Source organism: Macaca fascicularis, chromosome 1 (assembly GCF_037993035.2).
Source record: "Macaca fascicularis isolate 582-1 chromosome 1, T2T-MFA8v1.1".
NCBI classification, from domain to species: domain Eukaryota; kingdom Metazoa; phylum Chordata; class Mammalia; order Primates; family Cercopithecidae; genus Macaca; species Macaca fascicularis.
Window position 1 is genome coordinate 137,293,304 of NC_088375.1, and position 21,697 is coordinate 137,315,000.

General features: G+C 37.9%; 1 protein-coding gene across 12 annotated transcripts in view; it reads left to right on the forward strand.

Annotated features, from left to right (window-relative positions):
• DPYD (dihydropyrimidine dehydrogenase) overlaps window positions 1-21,697 on the forward strand; it is an 863,430-nt gene that overhangs the window by 819,734 nt on the left and 21,999 nt on the right. For all 12 annotated transcript variants that reach the window (XM_065549305.2, XM_005542629.4, XM_065549291.2 and 9 more), the window contains one exon: window positions 16,358-16,501. In XM_065549305.2, the coding sequence (XP_065405377.1) occupies window positions 16,358-16,501 (144 nt within the window). The remainder of the gene's footprint in view (window positions 1-16,357; window positions 16,502-21,697) is intronic.

A 21,697-nucleotide genomic window follows, 5' to 3' on the forward strand; every position in this document is an offset into this window, starting at 1 on the left:
ACAATAAAGGCACCTATCTCAGAAGTTTTCAGGCATGGACTTAACGCAGTTAAATTATGAACAATAACACACAGTAATGTCCACCCTCACCTCTCTTTCTTTGCAATAGTCACACATCGTTTTTCTGGGATAATGCTGGAAATAGAACAAGGCTTATTCTTTGCTTTTCTATGATGGTAAATTTTGAAGTTTTATTCATCCAAAAGTTGGACTTTCACTTACAAATAGGGTTTTAGGAATGATGATGTAATTTGCATGTAGCATCGCCCTAGGAGTAATGAGGTGCCATTACTGTATTATGGCTACCAACAGTGATGAGGAGACTTAGAACTGAGCCAGTAAGTATTTAGAAAACACAATGCATTTTACCAAATCTGAGACATGCATTTTTTCATTTTTAATACCTCTGAATCATTTTGTCTTACAGTTGATTATATCTTCAAATTACCAGCTACTGAATGTGAAAAAGTTCTAGTAATGTTTTAAACAATGTATTTTCCTTATATTTTCTTCTTTATTGTATGAATAAACAATGTATGATAGCATCTTAAATGTGATGAAATATAGAGCTGTGCTTTTAATTGGTAATAAATGAAGGTAATAGTACTTATAACTGATATTCAAATATATCAACATATACCATCTCCAAAACTCCCCTAGACAGACAAAACACATTCTCTTGGAAAGATCTTCCACAAAAGAAAATTGAAAATCTCATCCTGATTCTGTTTAGAAACCTACTTTCTCAACTCTAACTAATGGGATATTGGGCCAGTGGATTAGTGAATTCCACACATAATCCCCCCAAACTGAATTTATTCATTAAATTCACTTCTTCTTCCTCTACAAAATAGATTCCTAGGTTCCTAAGGCTAGAGGACTAACCAGCTGGATCAGTTTGTTACCTTTTCTTACCTTTCCTTTCTGATAGTCAGTAATGAAAGAAATGCACATAGTCAGAAGCAGTAACGGAAGGGCCCAGATTATCCCTAAATGGAAAAACCATCCCTGGATAACAGAGAGCCCACTGTGCTTTAAATCTTTCTATAGGATTCAATTCAAAATATTGAGGTAGAATATAGATGTCATATATGTATTATATATATGTATTATATGTATATGTATGTGTATATGCACAGTAGGCACACACATATTTAATTACACAGTTATAGGTGTTAAAAATGCTTTGACCACACTGTTCTAAAACCCACTCTTAAGAAGCAAGAATGTGCATGTTAAAGTTACTTTCTGGGTTAATAGAGATGAGAAGAAAAGTTATTGGGGTTTGCAAATTTATTTTAAACAGATTCTTTAAAAATACCCACTGACCTACATTTATTGAAAGAAAAACAGTCAACTACAAATGTAATTGTTACCCTGTCAGGAATTTATTAATAGACAGGCTGCTGTCATCTTTGTTTAAATGCTCTAAGTTGACAGAATTTCATTTACATTAATGGGTGGAAAGTCCTTTTCTTACTTGTCCAACAAACTGGAGACAAAGTGCCTGCCAATGTTTTAATTTCTTTTTCATGTTCTGGTTAGAGAGTGAGAAGGATGCTTTCACTCCACAGTGTCATGAATATGATAATCTATGGAAATCACGGGAAAGCAGGTACTTAAGTTAAGCATATACTGTACTACAGGAATCCCTGATGAATTCAAGTCTCCGCTGTTTAGAGAAGATGTTGTTGCTGCCTGTGAAGTGACAGACTGCAAGATGTTCGTGAAGTAGTATGGTAGCAGGCTCAGATCTTAGCATCTTCCCTAACCCCCACAGATGACAGCATCTAGTTTAGGCTACAGAATGGTCTTGCTTTCATTCTTTAAGCACTAGTGTTTACATTTACTCGTCAACTATCAAATCTTCATTTTCTTAATTTTACTTATTTAAACATGTGGAGCACAAAATTACACAACTGTATGAGCAATCCTGACTTTATACAGTGTATGCAGTCTAAATGTGAAATAAGCAGTTCTCCATCACGTACAACATGCTTAATCCATTGACTTCCCTTATAAATGCTGGAGAAATGGTTTTCTGAAGGAATGGGAAATGTTTACTATATCATAATATTAAGCACACAGCAAAATATTTTAAAAGCACTTTTTAAAAAATAAATACATTAAAATAGTGTCATTGTGTACATGAGTAATTCACAAAGTTAATAATAGAAAGCTATGAGACATTGCTAGAATTTCTATAACAAAAATAATGTTGATAAGAATTTCTATAATGATGGCAAAGAGGCCTCTTAAGTGCCTACTGTGTATTAAGCTCTGGCTTCACTCTATACAATTTATATAAATTATATAATCTTTACAACCTTATAAAATATTTTTCCCATTTTATGAGTGAGGAAACTGAGATCTTACAAAAGTTAAGCAAAACACGACTAAGTCAAAAACCTAGTAAAAATGGAGCCAGAATTGGAAGCCAAGCTAAGTTCAAGACTGTACTGTGTATAAATGTACCCAGTACCTTCATTCATTCAAGAGTGTACAATGAGCCAGGCATTGCTCACGGTTCTGGAAATTAGTAAATAAGATTAGTGAACATTTTATTCTCGTAGCTCATACCTTTTAGAGGGGTTGGAGATTTTTAAAAATAAGCAAATAAACAATGTGAATATTTTTTAAAAGGAGATGTGAAGAGTGTGATTTGAAAGGCCTACTGTGGATTGGGTGGTCAAAGAGTGCCTCTGTGAGGAGGTGACATTTTATCTGAGTCCTAAAACATGTGAGGGATCCAACCATGCAAAGATCCGGATGCAGACCAAAAAAAAAAAAAAAAAAAAAAAAAAACAGTAAATGTAAAGGCCCTAAGGTCATATGACCTTATAAGACTTTTCAAGAATAGCAAGAACAGTATGGCTGGAGTGTAGTGAGTAAAGGGGACAGTGGTTAAAATATATTGAAGAGGTGAGCAGGGGCCAGATAAACCTACAGTCATGGTGATGTTTTCTGATTTTATTCTAAAAGCAATGAAATCATTGAAGGATTTTAAGCAGAGGAATGATCTGTCATAGTTTCTATTTAAGACAACTTCTCAGGATACTATAAGGAGGATGCATTATACCAAATCAAAAGAGAAAGCAGGTAGATTGGTTAGGAGGCTATTGCAGCAGCCCAAGGATGAGGCAATTGAGCCTTGGACTATAGCCATATCAGTAGAAATGGTGAAAAGTAGAGAGATTTGAGGTGCATGTACTACCCAGCAAACGAGACACTTAGAAGTGATGTAGGATGAAAAACAGAATAGTGGGGGTTTTGTTTATTGTTTTTAAATAGAGATGGGGTATCTCTATGTTGCCCAGGCTGGTCTCAAACCCTTAGGCTCAAGTTATCCTCCCACCTCGGCCTACGAAGTGCTGGGATTACAGGAATAAGTCACTGTGCCCAGCCATAGGATAGCGTTTTAAGAAGGAAAGAAGGGTCAACTAAGTTTAATGATGCTGAGAGATAAAGTTAGATGAGCACAAACAAAAATGTGGCCACAGGATTTGCACAACAAAGCTTGTTGTTAACTTCATTATGGAAGCATTTCAGTTGTTTGGAATGGAGGACAAATTCCTGAAAAGGGTATGTTCAGGAGTGAATAGGAGGTGAAAGTGTGAGGACAGACACTATTAAAAATGATAAAAGAAGTTTGAAGGGAAGTAAATTAATGATGCCTGAAAGTGGCTGTAGGGTCACAGGAATTGTTTTGTTATGCTTAGTATATTTGTTTTTAGGATGAGAGAGATTAAAGTATATCTATGTGCTAATGAAAATAATGTAAAAATGAGGGTAAATTGTTGAATAGTCAAAGATAAAAAGAACAGAAACAAATTCCTTCATATGATCAGAGGGTATGTGAGATGGAGTCCATGAGTGGAGTCTTTAAAAGGGCACAGGATACTTCTCTTAGTAGTGGAAGAGAAGACAGAGGGTGAAAGTGCAGATGGGTGGGATGATTTATGTTTAATCCTGTTGCACTAAACGTTATTACATATTCCCTGAGGAAAGAGATCACATCTGTTTTATTCTCCATTATGTCTTCAATGGCCAGCCCATAGCATGTGCTAGACAAATTGTAAATACTCAACAAATACATCTGAAAGAAGGAGCCTTTCCCAAGAATGTAGTTTATTAGGTCTTTCCCTCAGTATATTTTCCTAAAACACCAAAAACTTTGATATTGTTGGGCAAAACAGTAGCCCAAAAACTTCAGGAAGTTCATGGCCAATGTAGAGAGAGCGGCACTAGGCTTGGAATTGGGAGACCTAGATTTGAGATGAATTCTGATTTATGGATGTTTGTTACTGTATTCTGTAGTTGCATGGAGAAGGTATTATTTGTGGAGCACTTTGCCAAACATATAAAATATACATTTCCCAAGTTTAATATTTCATACATGTATGATAATTATATTAGAAAGATATTTTCTTTACATTAAAAAATTTGCACTTGCTTTTATTTTCTTTCCAATATAAATCTCCTGCTTAGCGTAGAACTACTAAAAATTGACTTTCAAAATGATCATTTTATTCCAGTATGCCCTGAACTGTAACTCTAAATAGGGTTTTAGATGGATCAAAATGTGATACTTTATGTCCTGTGCTGTAAAAGGGATTAAAACAGTCATCCAGGTGTTTCTGCGTTGGAGGATATTAGGTATCATATTGCATAAATGTGGAAGAAAATTGATTAACCTATTCTTGCTCCGAATATAGCCTGAATCCTGTATACTTTTTACTCCGTATTTATAGCAGCCCCATTTTCCTCATCACCTCATTTTTCTGTTTTCCTTTGCTTCCATTCCATTGTGCAAGGCAATTTTTATTCCATTTTCCCTCATTGGTTTTTGCCCTTGACATTCTATGCAACATTTAGCCATGAAAGCAGTAGCATTTTGAAGGTGGATTTCAAAAGCAAATTATTTCATCCAAGTACTCCTAAGGCACTGGAAGGACTGTTGCTGAGAAAATCTTTCTTTATGTGTGTGTGTGTGTTTTTTTTTTTTTTTTTTTTTTTTTTTTTTTTTTTTTGAGAAGGAGTCTGGCTCTGTGGCCCGGGCTGGAGTGCAGTGGCTGGATCTCAGCTCACTGCAAGCTCCGCCTTCTGGGTTCACGCCATTCTCCTGCCTCAGCCTCCCGAGTAGCTGGGAACACAGACGCCCGCCACCTCGCCCGGCTAGTTTTTTGTATTTTTTAGTAGAGACGGGGTTTCACCGTGTTAGCCAGGATGGTCTCGATCTCCTGACCTCGTGATCCGCCCGTCTCGGCCTCCCAAAGTGCTGGGATTACAGGCTTGAGCCACCGCGCCCGGCTCTTTATGTGTTGTTAATACTCTGTGACATTTTTATAATTCAGAGTACTCACATCATCTTTACATTATGTATTACATTGTGCATAAATGAGATTTACGCACAATATAATAATACTTTGGTTCTATAATGCTTTAGAGTTTTCAAAATAGTAACAGCTGTATTTTAATCATCTATTAATGCTTTTCCTATTTTAAATAGTTGTGGTGAAGAACAAATGGGCTTGGTGATCATTGTTATTTCTGTTTTATACAGATGAAAATTGAGGCTTACAGAGGGCAAGTGGCTTGCCCCAGGTCATTCAGCTAGTTTCTGCATCCTAAGATCCATGATCATTCTGCATATTACATTGTTTTAGTAGAAGGTTCTATTTTTCTCCCAAATCCTAAAACTCTAATATATAGCAAATGCAACCACATGTGTATCTATATTTTATTCTTACCTCTTTAGTAATTTCATGCCTGTTATCATTTATATTCACTTCTAATATTTGTGGTTGATTTTCTATAGAGTGCGTCTCAGATGAGTTTGTAACTAGACATCAAACTTTGTCAAGATAATTACAGTGTAATATTAGTTATGAACTATGAATTTCCCAATTCATACAGATTTATAATAGCTTTCATTAAAATATTTTTAGTTCTATTAATTTTCTGTACAGATTTCATTATTTAATAATGAGGTAAAATAGCTATAATATCTTTAGTTTTACCTTTTACTAATGAAGTTTATGAACCCCTCCAATCTTGGAAGTTTGATAAACATGATCCATGATATCCCTATGTTATAGCCTCATAGACTCAGAATGTTCTATAGTTAAGTAGGATGGAAAGAGTTATAACTTATGACTCAATCCGATGTTTGATTCACAGACAATGTGATGCCACCTAGGCATAAACCCTAAGGATTTCTAATTGTGAATTTGAAAACAAAACAGATCGCATCCCTGGGAGGGACCTCATAGATCATGTAGTCAAACCCCCTCATGTTACCGGTGAGAAAACTGAGATACATGAGAGAGTCGCCAGCCTGCCACAGGTCACAAAACCAGCTGACAGCAAAGCTAAGATCAGAGCCCCATCTCCTCATTCCCAAGTGAGGACTGTTTCCAATATGCCACATTACCTCCCCCAGCAAGATGCCTCCCACGGGGCATTGCTTCTTGAAGATGAAGTATATTAAATTCACATTTGGCTGCTAATCATTTTCTCAGCAGCTCTATGGTATTTCATTAACTTCTGCATGTAACACCCTGGCCTTTCACCTGTATTAAGTTGAGCTCATTAAACTTGAGGCCAGTAATAAACAGGACCAAACTAATTCAGATATGTTGCTTGGTATGTGTTCAGCATTTTTTTAATGGTTTCTACTGTGTGAAACATTTTCCCTTCACAATTTGTGGAATAAGAAAAACAGGAAGCATCGATTTCAGGGAATGGAGTGTGTAAGTGTTATGCTTCTTTATGTAAATAAAAAGTATATTAAACACCTACCTTATACAAAACTTTGTAAGGACTACAAAGAAATATGAGTGACAGCAGAGCACAGAATCTCACATCAGGCAGATTTGGATTTGAATCCTGGCTCTGCCATTTATTAATGGTCAGAATTGTAGCAAGTTTCTTAGTCTTTCTGCCCCTCAGTGTTGTTGTGTATAAATGGATACTAGAATACCCACCTCATGGGTATTCTTTATCTTCTTGGCAATAAGGAAGAGATAATGTACTCATGTGCTTTGCAAAGTGTCTGGTATATAGCCATGATCAGTTAATAAGCTGATGAAGGTGATGATGATGGTGCAATTCCTTCCATCTCCCTTACTAAATTTGTAATCCCCTCTCAGCTATTTTTGAGGAACTTGATTTTCCCCGTGTCTCCTCCCCTACCTCGTCATCTCTACAAAATACAAGCAAAGGTTCTTTAGAGTGCAAGGAAAGTAAAACTAAGTCATTTTACCCTTCCCAGGTCGTCCAGCAACACTGCTTTATGTTCCTTTTGACTAAGAAGTAACTCTTTGGCAGCCCATAGACTATGCAGCCCCCAGTTAACAAAGTTCCTATGTAATTTTAAAAGTTAAGAATCTGACTGAGCAGGGGATGGTGATAAAGGAGGTGTCATCTACAGAAAGATGACCAGCAAAGAGATAGAAATAGAAGTCTGTCAGGAAGAATGACAGCATGCAGGAGTTTCAGGGCAGCAGCCATTGTGAGTCACAGTGAGGCAGTCAACAGGCAGTGTGGGAGTGAAGATCAATGTTGGATCTACGGTGTGGGCACAGGTAGTCAGTGTTGGGTCTCTGTTTCCTGGATACTACATGTATTAGAGTTCTCCAGAGAAACAGAGCCAATTCCAATTCCCATAATAGATTCCCTCTTATATATCCATAACCAATAGGTTATATATAGATAACCCATATTCAATTCCCTCATATATCTATATACAGCCTATTGGTTATGTTATTATAGCATGTAATACAGCATATATAACAGGTTATAGGTTATATCTGTGTGTAACCCATTGGTTATATATAGGTATATAAAAGGGAATTTAATATGGGAATTGGCTCACATGGTTATGGAGGCCAAGAAGTCCCATGACATGCCATCTGCAAGCTGGAGAACAAGGAAAGCCTGTAGTGTAATTCAGTCTGACTCTGAAGGCCTAAAAACTGGGGGAGCCAATGGCGTACTTAACTCTATGCCTGAATCTGCAGGCCTCAGGACTGGGAGGTGAGGGGGGCAGCAGGTGGTAGAGGAGATGACTGGGCGAGTGGTATAAATCCTAGAGTCCAAAGGCCCCAGAACCTAGAGCTCTAATATCCAAGAGCGTGTGAAGATGGATGTGCTAGCTCTCACTCCAGAAGAAAGTAATAATTTGCCTTTCCTCCACCTTTCTGTTCTTTGCAGGCCATCAACCAGTTGGAGGATGCCCACCCACATTTTCTTTACTCAGGGCATATTTTCTTTACTTGATCTACTGATCTGAATGCTAATCGCTTCTGGAAACGTCCTGACAAACACACCTACAAATAATGTTTTACCAGCTCCCTGGGCATCATCTTTTAACCCAGTCAAGATGATTCATAAAATTAACCATTACACCGTAGAACCTTTTTAAATTTTCTACTATAACAGCTTTGAAAATAATGATAACCTGGCCGGGCGTGGTGGCTCCTGCCTGTAATCCCAGCACTTTGGGAGGCTGAGGTGGGTGGATCACCTGAGGTCAGGAGTTCGAGACCAGCCTGGCCAACATGGTGAAACCCCACCTCTACTAAAAATACAAAAATTAGCTAGGTGGGGTGGCGCATACCTGTAATCCCAGCTACTTGGGAGGCTGAGGCACGAGAATCACTTGAACCAGGGAGGTGGAGGTTGCAGTAAGCGGAGATCATGCCACTGCACTCCAGCCTGGGCAACAGAGTGAGACTCGGTCTCAAAAAAAAAAAAAAAAAAAAAAGGGAAATAATGATAAACTTAGAACTCATCTAGTTCACTTTTCTACCACTACCAGAATCCCATCTCCAACATTCTGGATCATTCTCCCTTTCTGCTACCACCATCATCCTACAGTCCACCCTTCCTTCTGCCACTATGAGGATCTGGTCACACATTTTCAAATATCTGGTGTTCCCATATACCCTAAAGAATAAAATCCAAACACTTTGCCCAAAATTCAGAGCCCTATCTATAGATATTCCAGCTTAGTCCCCCACTATCTCCCTGTCACTTAGTATATTTTAGCCGTATAAGGGTAAGCTCATCTTATAGTTTCTTCACTTCATTCCCTTACTTCTCTTCTCCTCCTACAACTCGACACTGTTTTCCCCTTTCAGAATTTTTCAGCATAGTTTAAATTCCTCCTTCACTGTAAAGATTGTATTAACCTCTGAGTTGGAATTAATTGCTCATTGGATCTGGGTTACATCAGATTGTGCATGTCGTCCTCTACTTATCTTATTTCTCCTTACAATGAAGTATGTAAGCCAGATGTCAGCTGACTTCATCCAGTCCTGTCCTTCTGGAGATTGCTACAAAATCCCCAGAGATTCTGTTCTCTAGATTACTTCTGGCTATAAATTCCAGCTATCATTAAATTCTGAATCTCCCTCAAATCTCCCTCCTGTTGGTTTCTATTCTTTTCAGCTATATGCCAACCCAACCATGAAGCTCAACCCTGTTTCCCCGATTTTCTTCCAAATTTCTCACCAAGGCATGTAAGTGTGTAGCAGATGTTCTTAGATAGAGGCTGTGGAGGAGGATTTAGATTGGAGCAATGCAAACATCTTAAAATTCAATAATGACTCTCCCTGTTTATAAAAGTCCTTCAGCCTCATAACAATAGGCTTTGCTCCCTCTCTCTTGCCCTCTCTTTTCACACTTTCTTTTACCCTCTCCTCTCTTTTCTATTCCCCCTCTCCTTCAGAATTCTACATTTCTCCATGCATAATGGTTGGACCATCTCTTTGTTCTGGTTTCTCCTAAAACATGCCATCAATACCACATTTCCTAAATCCCAACCTAGAGGTATTTCTTGAAAAATCCTCACTTTAAAAAGTCTCTTTACAGTTTGTAAAGAGATACCTGATGTGAGTTATTTAAATTGTTTCAGTATTAAAATAATAATTTCCTTATCTCAGTTCCTTTGAATCTGACTCAATCATTTTCATAAGGCTAAGAACTGCTTTTGGAAGGAACAGCCTCCTGGTCCTCTTTGTGGCCTAGGCTCCAGCACCTGCACAGCACTTAGCAGAAGCAAGCCTTATTTCCATTATCCTTTGCTAGCATTCCATGAATGTTAGATTTTCTTCTCTTGATTGACATTATTCCTAATTCATGATCTGACTTCATCACTTCACAACATCATGCGCTCTGCCTGCTTTTCACAGGGGAAGTGCCTCACCCTCTTGTAGCTTATGAACGATGGAGTAGAGGGTTAGCAGTCCATTGGCTCCCTGGTGCCTTTTCCAAATTGTCACCCTTCTCCCTCTGCTGTTTCTTCCACCTGGAGGATTCTCTTCCCCTTTCCTGACCTCACGCCTCCACCTGCACCACTTGCCATCCTGCCTTCACCTTATCCTTCAGGGTTTAGCTCGGATGACACCTCTTCTAGAAAATCTCTGACCCCTCAGCCTGGGTTAGATACACATTGTCACTGCTCATATAACAGTTTGTGTCACTTCTGCCACAGCCCTTGTCACAGGGTATTGCAATTGTTATTAATATAGGCTCTTTAAGGTCACACACTATCCTTTCTGTATAAATTTCAAGTGTCTGGCTCCTTATAAATGTTTTCTGAATGTATGAAACACAGCTTTTCTGTACGTATGATTTTTTTACTTCATGTCATATTTAAAAACCTATTTATATACTTTAATTTGCTTCTGAAAGTAATTGTTTGGGATTGTTTGACAATTCAAACAACCAGAAAGGTTTTGTAAATATATTCAAGATATTCGTTCATTCATGTATTCATTCATTCATTAAGCTCTGAAACATTATATTCAGCACCTATTATGTGCTGGATCAAAGCTGCCTGTCTAGGATCTCAAGCTGGGCAGATGGACGCATAAGCTAATGATGATAAGGCAGTGTAGTAGGTGCAGAGATGAAAATATGCCCAGGATATTCTAAACCACTGGTCAGGGAGGGTAATCGGTAAAGGAGATTACTTAGGTGTTGTGAAGACTGAGCTGAAACTAAATAGCTTAATTGGCATGTACTAGGTGAAAAAGACAGGATGGGGTATTCTGGCAGAGGGGAGGCATGAGCAAACATGGAAACACGGAGCACAGTACACAATGCAATAGAAGCAGTTAAGGCTTATGGGAATAAATTGGCAGGCATGCATTTTGCAAATATTATTCTATTTAATGCTTATACCAACATCGTGAGTTTGATACTGTCATTCTCATTTCATTGATAAGGAAAATTAGTGGCAGAATAGTTAAGTAATTGGCTCATGGTCACACAGCTAATGAGTGCAAAACTGATTTTAATGCAAATTTGACTTCTAAATTATTTCCTTAATCACTATGTGAATGTTGACTTTCTACTTTCACTGTGAAACATGAACTATCTCTTTTGACCGATTTAGATATCATACATTTGATCAAAAGTTGTATTTATCAGGTTATATTTATCAGGTTAAACTAATACTCATATTTTATATCTTTTACATGTCCAATGCCAGTGTCCTGATTTGCATCATTGGCACCACATAGCACTATGGTAACATGTAATATGTTGATGAACTTTCTGTCTCTGTCTTTTTATTGTTTTCCACTGTCCAAATTTGATAATATCATGAAACATTGCGTACTATTATATCAGTGATTAAGCATTACATGCCAGTTACACATGGGAAAATCTGAGCTTCTGATTCTAAACCATGCTAAAACTTATTTTGAAATAAAAACAGCATCCAATGTAAGTAACTGATTACTTTCATAATTGAAAAGAGGGAAGAAGAAAAGTAATTGAAATCAGAAAGTACAGAACAAAAGAGACACTTCTCATCTCTATCTCCTGTGCTACCTTGAATCATGCTGAGCACACAGAGACTGAAATTAGGGTGAGTTAGAAACTTTACATGGATTACTTTATTTAAACCTCAAAATGGCCATTTTATAGATAATGAAACAGACTCAGAGAACCCATGCTCTCAACCATTATACCACACTGTTCCCATATTTTTGATTTTAGGTGTCCAAGAACTACTTCAATTAGGTTTTTGAGTTTTTAAAGATCAACTCTTTGAACATTTTTTTTCTTCATTTTTCTCTGCAATTATTGGTTATTTTATTGAGTTCAAACAGTTTTCCAAGGAGTCTGGCGTATTATTCCTTGAGATAACTGAAATAACCAGGTATATTCGACATATAATTCAATCTGACACTAGCCCTTCATGAATAGCAAAAGATACTTATCAAATTAATAACAATTATATTTTGTACTGCACTGTATGGAAATTGTTTAGCCTTTAATGTATCACAAGACAGTTCCTGGCCCAGAGTGGATATTAAATGTTGTATTTGTTGAATAAATGTCAAAAGACTGATAAATAATAGAACTATGTCATAGGCAAACATGTCTTTTGGGGGAAAAAAGTCAACTTTTAGATATCCTTTACATGTAACTTATCCTTTAGTCTGTCAGTTGTATACACACACACACACACACACGAAATAGGTATAAAGGAGATAGATAGATAGATAGATAGATAGATAGATAGATAGATAGATAGATAGATTTCAGGTTTATACTGAATGAGATACATATATATACATATATATCTGATACTGAGTGATATATTCTGATATAAGCCTGAAATATTTTCATCTTTCACATATTACAATTTGGATGTCCAAGTAATTACTTGTCTTTCTGTTATTGTTTCCAATTAGATAAGAGAGTGTGATTAAGAAAATAGAGTTGATCCATTACAGTACTACAGACTAGTGCTATTAGGCAACTTGCTGCCATTCTCATAAAAATTATGCAATTTAAACTGGAAGATGCAAGTGCTTGCTTCTATTACAAACAAGAACCCTTTTCTACTTCATAATATGCTCAATTACCTTTAGATTGATCCATGAATAAATTATAATCCAAATAGACTTCTTTACTTTAAAGCTTTGCTGGCTTAAGGTATCATTGTTGATTCATTATGTTGTCACTTTTCTATCGGCAATGTAATGCTTTTTATATCTGGATAGAGACAGTTTTAGTGTAAGATACTGTTATCTTTAAATGAGTAGGATTTAGCCTTTCTGGTGAGAACAAATTCATCAATGATGAATCCCTGGAGAAACTATTGAAACAAAAATCACACCATTTCTGAGCTTTGTTCAGTTCATCAGTTACAAAGCAGCTTTTGATAGTCCTAAAGAACTTTTTCCTTTGTTTAAGAAATATAGCATGACGCTCAAAACCTCTCACTTTGAGTTACCGCAGGCTACAACTTTTCTGTAAGAAAATAATGAATGAAGAGGAAAAGCTCCTGCTGCTGGCACTGTCAGGTCCTGCTGCTTCTCCTCCTGCAATAGGAAATCAATTAACTATATGTTCAGGCAGAGATTTGAACTAAATGCTTTATTAATCATCACTGATTGCACACACACACAGTGACCAACTATGCATTCATCTTCACTCTTTCTTAGCTTTGTTTTGCTTGCTTGCTTTTTCCTTTTTTTTTTTTTTCCCCAAGATCAGAACACAAACATATGCCTAAATGTGGTATGTGTAAAGGTGATCGGGTGTTCCTTTGGTGCAGGAGGGAATTGATGTTTTCTGTTTTCAGAAAACTTAATTTTTTTAATGTTCGGTACTCAAATATCCTTAGGACCACTTTAATATATACAACGTATTTTTAAAGCACTTAAATTTTCAAACTAATAAGGAAAGCAAAATGTCTACGGCAGCCTTGAAGTTTTGGAAGCTGGTACTGTGCCATAGTCTCTGAGAGCTCCACGTAGCAGTGAGGAATTAAACAAAAATGAACCCAATTTGATTTGGAGATTCTTGGTGGAAGGTTGAAGGAGCAGTCACTGATATTTGGTATTTTTTTGCTTTCAATTAAAAAAAATTGGCAAGTTTTCCTTTTAGTCCATTAATTCTTCTAACCAATGCACAAAGAAAATCCTGTAGGAATCTTTATGTTAAATTGAGATTCTCTCTTTAGGACTAATTATAAAACCAATTAGCACATTAGAAACTTAGCATGTTAGCCAGGGGAAGGCTGTGTAACATAATTTATGTATGGCAAATGTGGTCAATCATTGCAAAAAATGACAGAAAGTGTCAGGCTGTTGGATATTTACACAGGCTGTATTATATTCAGCATCAAAAGATTTTCAAATATTTATTGTTGTTATTACCATTGTTGAAACAATTTGAAATCATTATGGTTTAAATTTAACTCCATTCATTGTCTGCATTTGGATAAAGAATAATCTAAATGAAAAAAAAAATGCTATCCTCTGATGTACACTTAAAGGAAGATAGATTTGAAAGTTCCAAGAATGATTTATTTTGAATGGCCTTTACAAAACTCTTAGGTGACATTAGACGATGTTGAGTAAGGTAAAGCCCAAACAGAGAATCATGTAAACCCCAACAGGGAAAATAATGGTTCTGATTTTCATGGAGCCTGCTAACATGAGGCATCTGCTAGAACCAGAGGTCATATGTTTCAACACGTAACCATTCTTGATGGTCTTTGAGTATATGAGATTAGGATTGAGATGGCCTTGAGGTATAAGAGAAACACGCAGGGGATGACATTCTGAAGATTTATATCATGTGGACATGTGCTCACCACTTTATGTGATGTTTTCTAGACCCCAAAGGCATGTCTTTGGCACCAAGTGTAATCCCTAACACCTCATATGCCCCAAGAAAAAGCCACTTCATAAAAGGACATTTCAAAAAAGCATTGTCTTTTCTATATTAAGGATGCTTATATATGTGATAAGGAGGACTTGTCTTATACTCTTATTTATTTTATGCTTTTAGCAAGTCAGTATCACTTGTTTTATAGCAAAATAGATACAAAATACTATCTCCCTCCATATCATTTCATATTACTGCAACCATTAAATATTACAATTTAGGAAAGCATTAAGGTATAGAGATGAAGTACTCAGTTCTAGTCTAATTGTATATAAATTAATTTGGCATTCATAACATTGTTCCCATTTACTTGACTTGTTGACATCATTATAATGAATTGATAATGGAAGTAACAATCTTAGATATTTCCACATAAATATGTTCTTCACTAATATAAATTACAGTTGCAGTTTGCACTTCAGCTTAATTGGAACATGGTTTAAGTTTAGCTTACCTACTCTACTGAGGTCTCTAGAGGACCAGATAACTCATTTTCCTCGGGCGCTATGCAAGATGAAATGTGGAGGCCAGTGTTTTGAAACAAGTGTGATTTTTCACCAAAATACTTGCTAGGTCAGAGATCAGGGTGACCTTGGAGTGCTGTAGTTTTCCAAACCTCCATCAGCTAGATAAATGGGCTTTATTCTGTAGGAGAGAGAGTGTATTTTTGCAGTCTTATGAAAAAGACCTAGCAATTCCAGGTTACAGGCCGACACAAAACATTTGGAATTCAGTGATGTCTATCACCAGCAGTATGTGTCAGTAAAAGTGAAGATCAAAGGTTCTAGAAGAGGGGAAGGACAAAGTGAAGAGAAAATAATTGTGGGATAATGAATGGTATGAGGGCATTTTCGTGTTAACTTGAAACCACTTAGCATTTTTCCATGACGCCCAGGTATCTTTCTAAATGAACTTTGTAAAGTACAATTGAATAACCTTGAAATTTAAAGCTCCGTGATGTGATTTTGAATACTGATGGAGTTTGTTTAAGCACTGTAATATTTCCTCTCCTTTTCATTTCTGTTTTTGCCTCCATGCAAAATAAAATTTATTTTCTGTATAGAGAAATCAATATTTTTACCATTTTGTTTTTCAGCTATTCCAGTAAATTGCAATCAACATTAGTTACAATCTTTAAAGAGATGTAGTAAGAATTTGAACACAATAAAATAGAGATCCAGATGAGAACTTTGGCAAAGTACCTTTGCTATTGACAAAAGCATTTGTCAGGGACTACAGCTGTGTCTATATCATGCTAAAAACCTGATGAAGGGGAAAAAAGCATCAATAGATTTCACCTTCTGTCTATATAAACCAAACAAATGGTTTAACTAATAGCTATTGTTTTAAGTGAATGGGTTTGGTTTGCCATTGTGAACTTTTTTCCATTTAGAAATGTATTTTAATTAACATTTGTATATGTAATACACAAATATTTGGTAAAAGTATTGTACTGTTGTGTTCTTTTTAATAATTAATGGAACCTGATACCTAGAAGACTAGTGGTCCAAAACAATGAGTGAAAACCTAGTTACAGTATACATGAAATAATCCCTAGACACACATTTGTTTGTTGATAATATTTATATGTTTATATCTTCCCATTTTTCTCTTCTCTGAGCTAACATGCTTTCTTATTTGTGTGTTTTCCTTTTAGAAACTGCCAAGTTTTGGACCTTATCTTGAACAGCGCAAGAAAATCATAGCAGAAAACAAGATTAGACTGAAAGAACAAAATGCAGCTTTTTCACCACTTAAGAGAAACTGTTTTATCCCCAAATGGCCTGTTCCTACCGTCAAGGTAAAAATTATGCCAACTATATAAGTATACCTACTTTACTATACAAATATAGCTAAAATGTTTATTTACTGCTTAAATGTATCACTAATTTGGCTTTAGAAATACAATGAAAGTTTTTTTTTTTAAATCTGTCCATGGTGAAAACTGCATTTAAATTATAAAATAATCCTTTTTATTTGCATATTTTATACTTTCTAGAACACTGTCAAGCATGCCTTTCTTGAAAATTTTTATATACATTAAATGTGTCAGGAGATATTAAGATGAAATTCCTTGTTTTCTTATGGTCATTTAAAAATTATTTTAATCTATAATTAACTCCAACAATCTTATGTTAGTCATGTATGTAGCACAACTCAGTTATCAATAAGCACATCAATATCAGTGTGATCCCTTGAAAGTTTTGGGAAAACATTCTCTGGTTTGGCCTCTGGAAAGCCTGGACATTTATTTGGTTCTCAGGAGATTATTTTCTGGTAATAACAAAAATTATAATTAAGATGGGATTATGAGTATATGTTACCTTTCTTGACTTTTTTCCTTAAACTTTTCATTTTGACAGAAATGTAGATTCACATGTAGTTGTAAGAAATAATACAGAGAGGTCTTGTGTACCCTTTATCCAGTTTCACCTACGGTAACATGTTGCAAAACTGTAGTATGATATCACAACCAGCATATTGACACAGACACAATTTACCAATCCTATTCAAGTTTTTCCAGTTTTACTTCTATGTGTGTGTTGCATATAGTTCTGTACAATTTTGTCATATATGTAGGTTCATGTATCCACCACCACAGTCAAGATACAAAACAGTCCCATCACCACCAGGATGCCTCAGGTAGCCCTTTTGTAACCACACCTTCTTTTTTTCTGCCCCTCTTCAAGACAGTATTGTTTCCAGGCAGTCATAATGAGAAAAAAAGGAGGTGTTATTGGATGGCATTCTCTCTGAAATCATCATCACTAAAATGTACTTTGCAGTTACTGAAATTCATTCTTCTGTATTTGATGACACTCTACTCCTACATTGCCATTTTCTGTTTGAAACATCAGCTGAAAAGCTTGCTTTTATGTGCTCGCAAGTAGACCTCACTGAAATTCATCTTTAGCAGTCAACTGGAGATTGGAACCCTTAAAAATTCCCTCTACCTATGAAGAAAAAAAAAAATGTGTCTCATGCTAAATACAGTGGAGTTTAGACTCAGTGTTCCAAGCAATACAGAGTTCTGCAAGGGCAAAGGGAGTGGCTGACCACAAAGTGTACCAACACTTCAATGCCATCATTCTAAATAAAATGAACATTTGGGACTTGTAACAGCATAAAAGCCCCAAATCATCTCTTGAGTTCATGTTAAATTATTTTTGTGCTACTGAAAGTATGAACTGAACAAACTGAACACTGATGGAATGTGAAGGCCAGAACCTACAACCCTTCATGAGCCTTTTTCCCCCATCTGTGGCTATGACTACTATATGATTTGGAGATACAGTGTGTCTGGAGTTGGTTCCTGCCCGTGGGTTCATGGTCTCGCTGACCTCGAGAATGAAGCTGCGGACCTTTGTGGTGAGTGTTATAGCTCTTAAAGGTGGCACGGACCCAAAGAGTGAGCAACAGCAAGATTTATTCTGAAGAGCAAAAGAACAAAGCTTCCACAGCATGGAAGGGGACCCGAGCAGGTTGCCACAGCTGGCTGGAGTGGCCAGCTTTTATTCCCTTATTGTCCCCTCCCGTGTTCTGTTTTTGTCCTATCAGAGTGCTGTTTTTTCTTTTCTTTTTTTTTTTTTTTTTTTTTTTTGGAGACGGAGTCTTGCTCTGTCGCCCAGGCTGGAGTGCAGTGGCCAGATCTCAGCTCACTGCAAGCTCCGCCTCCCGGGTTCCCGCCATTCTCCTGCCTCAGCCTCCCGAGTAGCTGGGACCACAGGTGCCGCCACCTCGCCGGGCTAATTTTTTGTGTTTTTAGTAGAGACGGGGTTTCGCCGTGTTAGCCAGGATGGTCTCGATCTCCTGACCTTGTGATCCGCCCGTCTCGGCCTCCCAAAGTGCTGGGATTACAGGCTTGAGCCACCGCGCCCGGCCCAGAGTCCTGTTTTTTCAATCCTCCCTGCGATTGTCTACTTTTAGGATCCTGCTGATTGGTGCGTTTTACAGAGCGCAGATTGGTGCATTTTACATAGCCCTGATTGGTACATTTTTACAAAGTGCTGATTGGTGCATTTTACAATCCTCTTGTAAGAAAAGTTCTCCAAGTCCCCACTCAACCCAGGAAGTCCTGTTGACTTCAACTCTCAATAGGAATTTTCCCAGCTTTCTCTTCTTAATCAATTTGAATTAAATGTACGATCTCCATCTCTAGGCATCTTTTCCTTAGGTGTAAAAATTTCTGAAGGAAGATATTATTTATATTTGAAATAAAGGAAGTGCAAGATGATTATGAAAGCATTTTGACCTTTTCTAGCCCTCAAATCTTTCAGGGATTATATTTTAAATACTGATAACCTAGACAAAAAACAAAACAGAACAAACAAAAAATCTACTGTGGTTGACTGAAAGCTTGTAGATCATTAATCAAAAAAAAATCAGTCTCCAACTCCCAGCGCGAGCGACACAGAAGACCGGTGATTTCTGCATTTTCAACTGAGGTACTGGGTTCATCTCACTGGGGAGTGCCAGACAATCAGTGCTGGTCAGCTGCTGCAGCCCGACCAGCGAGAGCTGAAGCAGGGCGAGGCATTGCCTCACCTGGGAAGCGCAAGGGGGAAGGGAATCCCTTTTCCTAGCCAGGGGAACTGAGACACACAACACCTGGAAAATCGGGTAACTCCCACCCCAATACTGCGCTTTAAGCAAACAGGCACACCAGGAGATCATATCCCACACCTGGCCGGGAGGGTCCCACACCGACAGAGCCTCCCTCATTGCTAGCACAGCAGTCTGTGATCTACCGGCAAGGCAGCAGCGAGGCTGGGGGAGGGGTGCCCGCCATTGCTGAGGCTTAAGTAGGTAAACAAAGCTGCTGGGAAGCTCGAACTGGGTGGAGCTCACAGCAGCTCAAGGAAACCTGCCTGTCTCTGTAGACTCCACCTCTGGGGACAGGGCAATAACAAACACAGCCGAAACCTCTGCAGACGCAAACGACTCTGTCTGACAGCTTTGAAGAGAGCAGTGGATCTCCCAACACGGAGGTTGAGATCTGAGAAGGGACAGACTCCCTGCTCAAGTGGGTCCCTGACCCCTGAGTAGCCTAACTGGGAGACATCCCCCACTAGGGGCAGTCTGACACCCAACACCTCACAGGGTGGAGTACACCCCTGAGAGGAAGCCTCCAAAGCAAGAATCAGACAGGTACACTCGCTGTTCAGAAATATTCTATCTTCTGCAGCCTCTGCTGCTGATACCCAGGCAAACAGGGTCTGGAGTGGACCTCAAGCAATCTCCAACAGACCTACAGCTGAGGGTCCTGACTGTTAGAAGGAAAACTATCAAACAGGAAGGACACCTACACCAAAACCCCATCAGTACATTACCATCATCAAAGACCAGAGGCAGATAAAACCACAAAGATGGGGAAAAAGCAGGGCAGAAAAGCTGGAAATTCCAAAAATAAGAGCGCATCTCCCCCGGCAAAGGAGCGCAGCTCATCGCCAGCAACGGATCAAAGCTGGACGGAGAATGACTTTGATGAGAGAAGAAGGCTTCAGTCCATCAAATTTCTCAGAGCTAAAGGAGGAATTACGTACCCAGCGCAAAGAAACTAAAAATCTTGAAAAAAAAGTGGAAGAATTGATGGCTAGAGTAATTAATGCAGAGAAGGTCCTAAACGAAATGAAAGAGATGAAAACCATGACACGAGAAATACGTGACAAATGCACAAGCTTCAGTAACCGACTCGATCAACTGGAAGAAAGAGTATCAGCGATTGAGGATCAAATGAATGAAATGAAGCGAGAAGAGAAACCAAAAGAAAAAAGAAGAAAAAGAAATGAACAAAGCCTGCAAGAAGTATGGGATTATGTAAAAAGACCAAATCTACGTCTGATTGGGGTGCCTGAAAGTGAGGGGGAAAATGGAACCAAGTTGGAAAACACTCTTCAGGATATCATCCAGGAGAACTTCCCCAACCTAGTAGGGCAGGCCAACATTCAAATCCAGGAAATACAGAGAACGCCACAAAGATACTCCTCGAGAAGAGCAACTCCAAGACACATAATTGCCAGATTCACCAAAGTTGAAATGAAGGAAAAAATCTTAAGGGCAGCCAGAGAGAAAGGTCAGGTTACCCACAAAGGGAAGCCCATCAGACTAACAGCAGATCTCTCAGCAGAAACTCTCCAAGCCAGAAGAGAGTGGGGGCCAATATTCAACATTCTTAAAGAAAAGAATTTTAAACCCAGAATTTCATATCCAGCCAAACTAAGTTTCATAAGTGAAGGAGAAATAAAATCCTTTACAGATAAGCAAATGCTTAGAGATTTTGTCACCACTAGGCCTGCCTTACAAGAGACCCTGAAGGAAGCACTAAACATGGAAAGGAACAACCGGTACCAGCCATTGCAAAAACATGCCAAAATGTAAAGACCATCGAGGCTAGGAAGAAACTGCATCAACTAACGAGCAAAATAACCAGTTAATATCATAATGGCAGGATCAAGTTCACACATAACAATCTTAACCTTAAATGTAAATGGACTAAATGGTCCAATTAAAAGACACAGACTGGCAAACTGGATAAAGAGTCAAGACCCATCAGTCTGCTGTATTCAGGAGACCCATCTCACACGCAGAGACATACATAGGCTCAAAATAAAGGGATGGAGGAAGATTTACCAAGCAAATGGAGAACAAAAAAAAGCGGGGGTTGCAATACTAGTCTCTGATAAAACAGACTTTAAACCATCAAAGATCAAAAGAGACAAAGAAGGCCATTACATAATGGTAAAGGGATCAATTCAACAGGAAGAGCTAACTATCCTAAATATATATGCACCCAATACAGGAGCACCCAGATTCATAAAGCAAGTCCTTAGAGACTTACAAAGAGACTTAGACTCCCATACAATAATAATGGGAGACTTCAACACTCCACTGTCAACATTAGACAGATCAACGAGACAGAAAGTTAACAAGGATATCCAGGAATTGAACTCATCTCTGCAGCAAGCAGACCTAATAGACATCTATAGAACTCTCCACC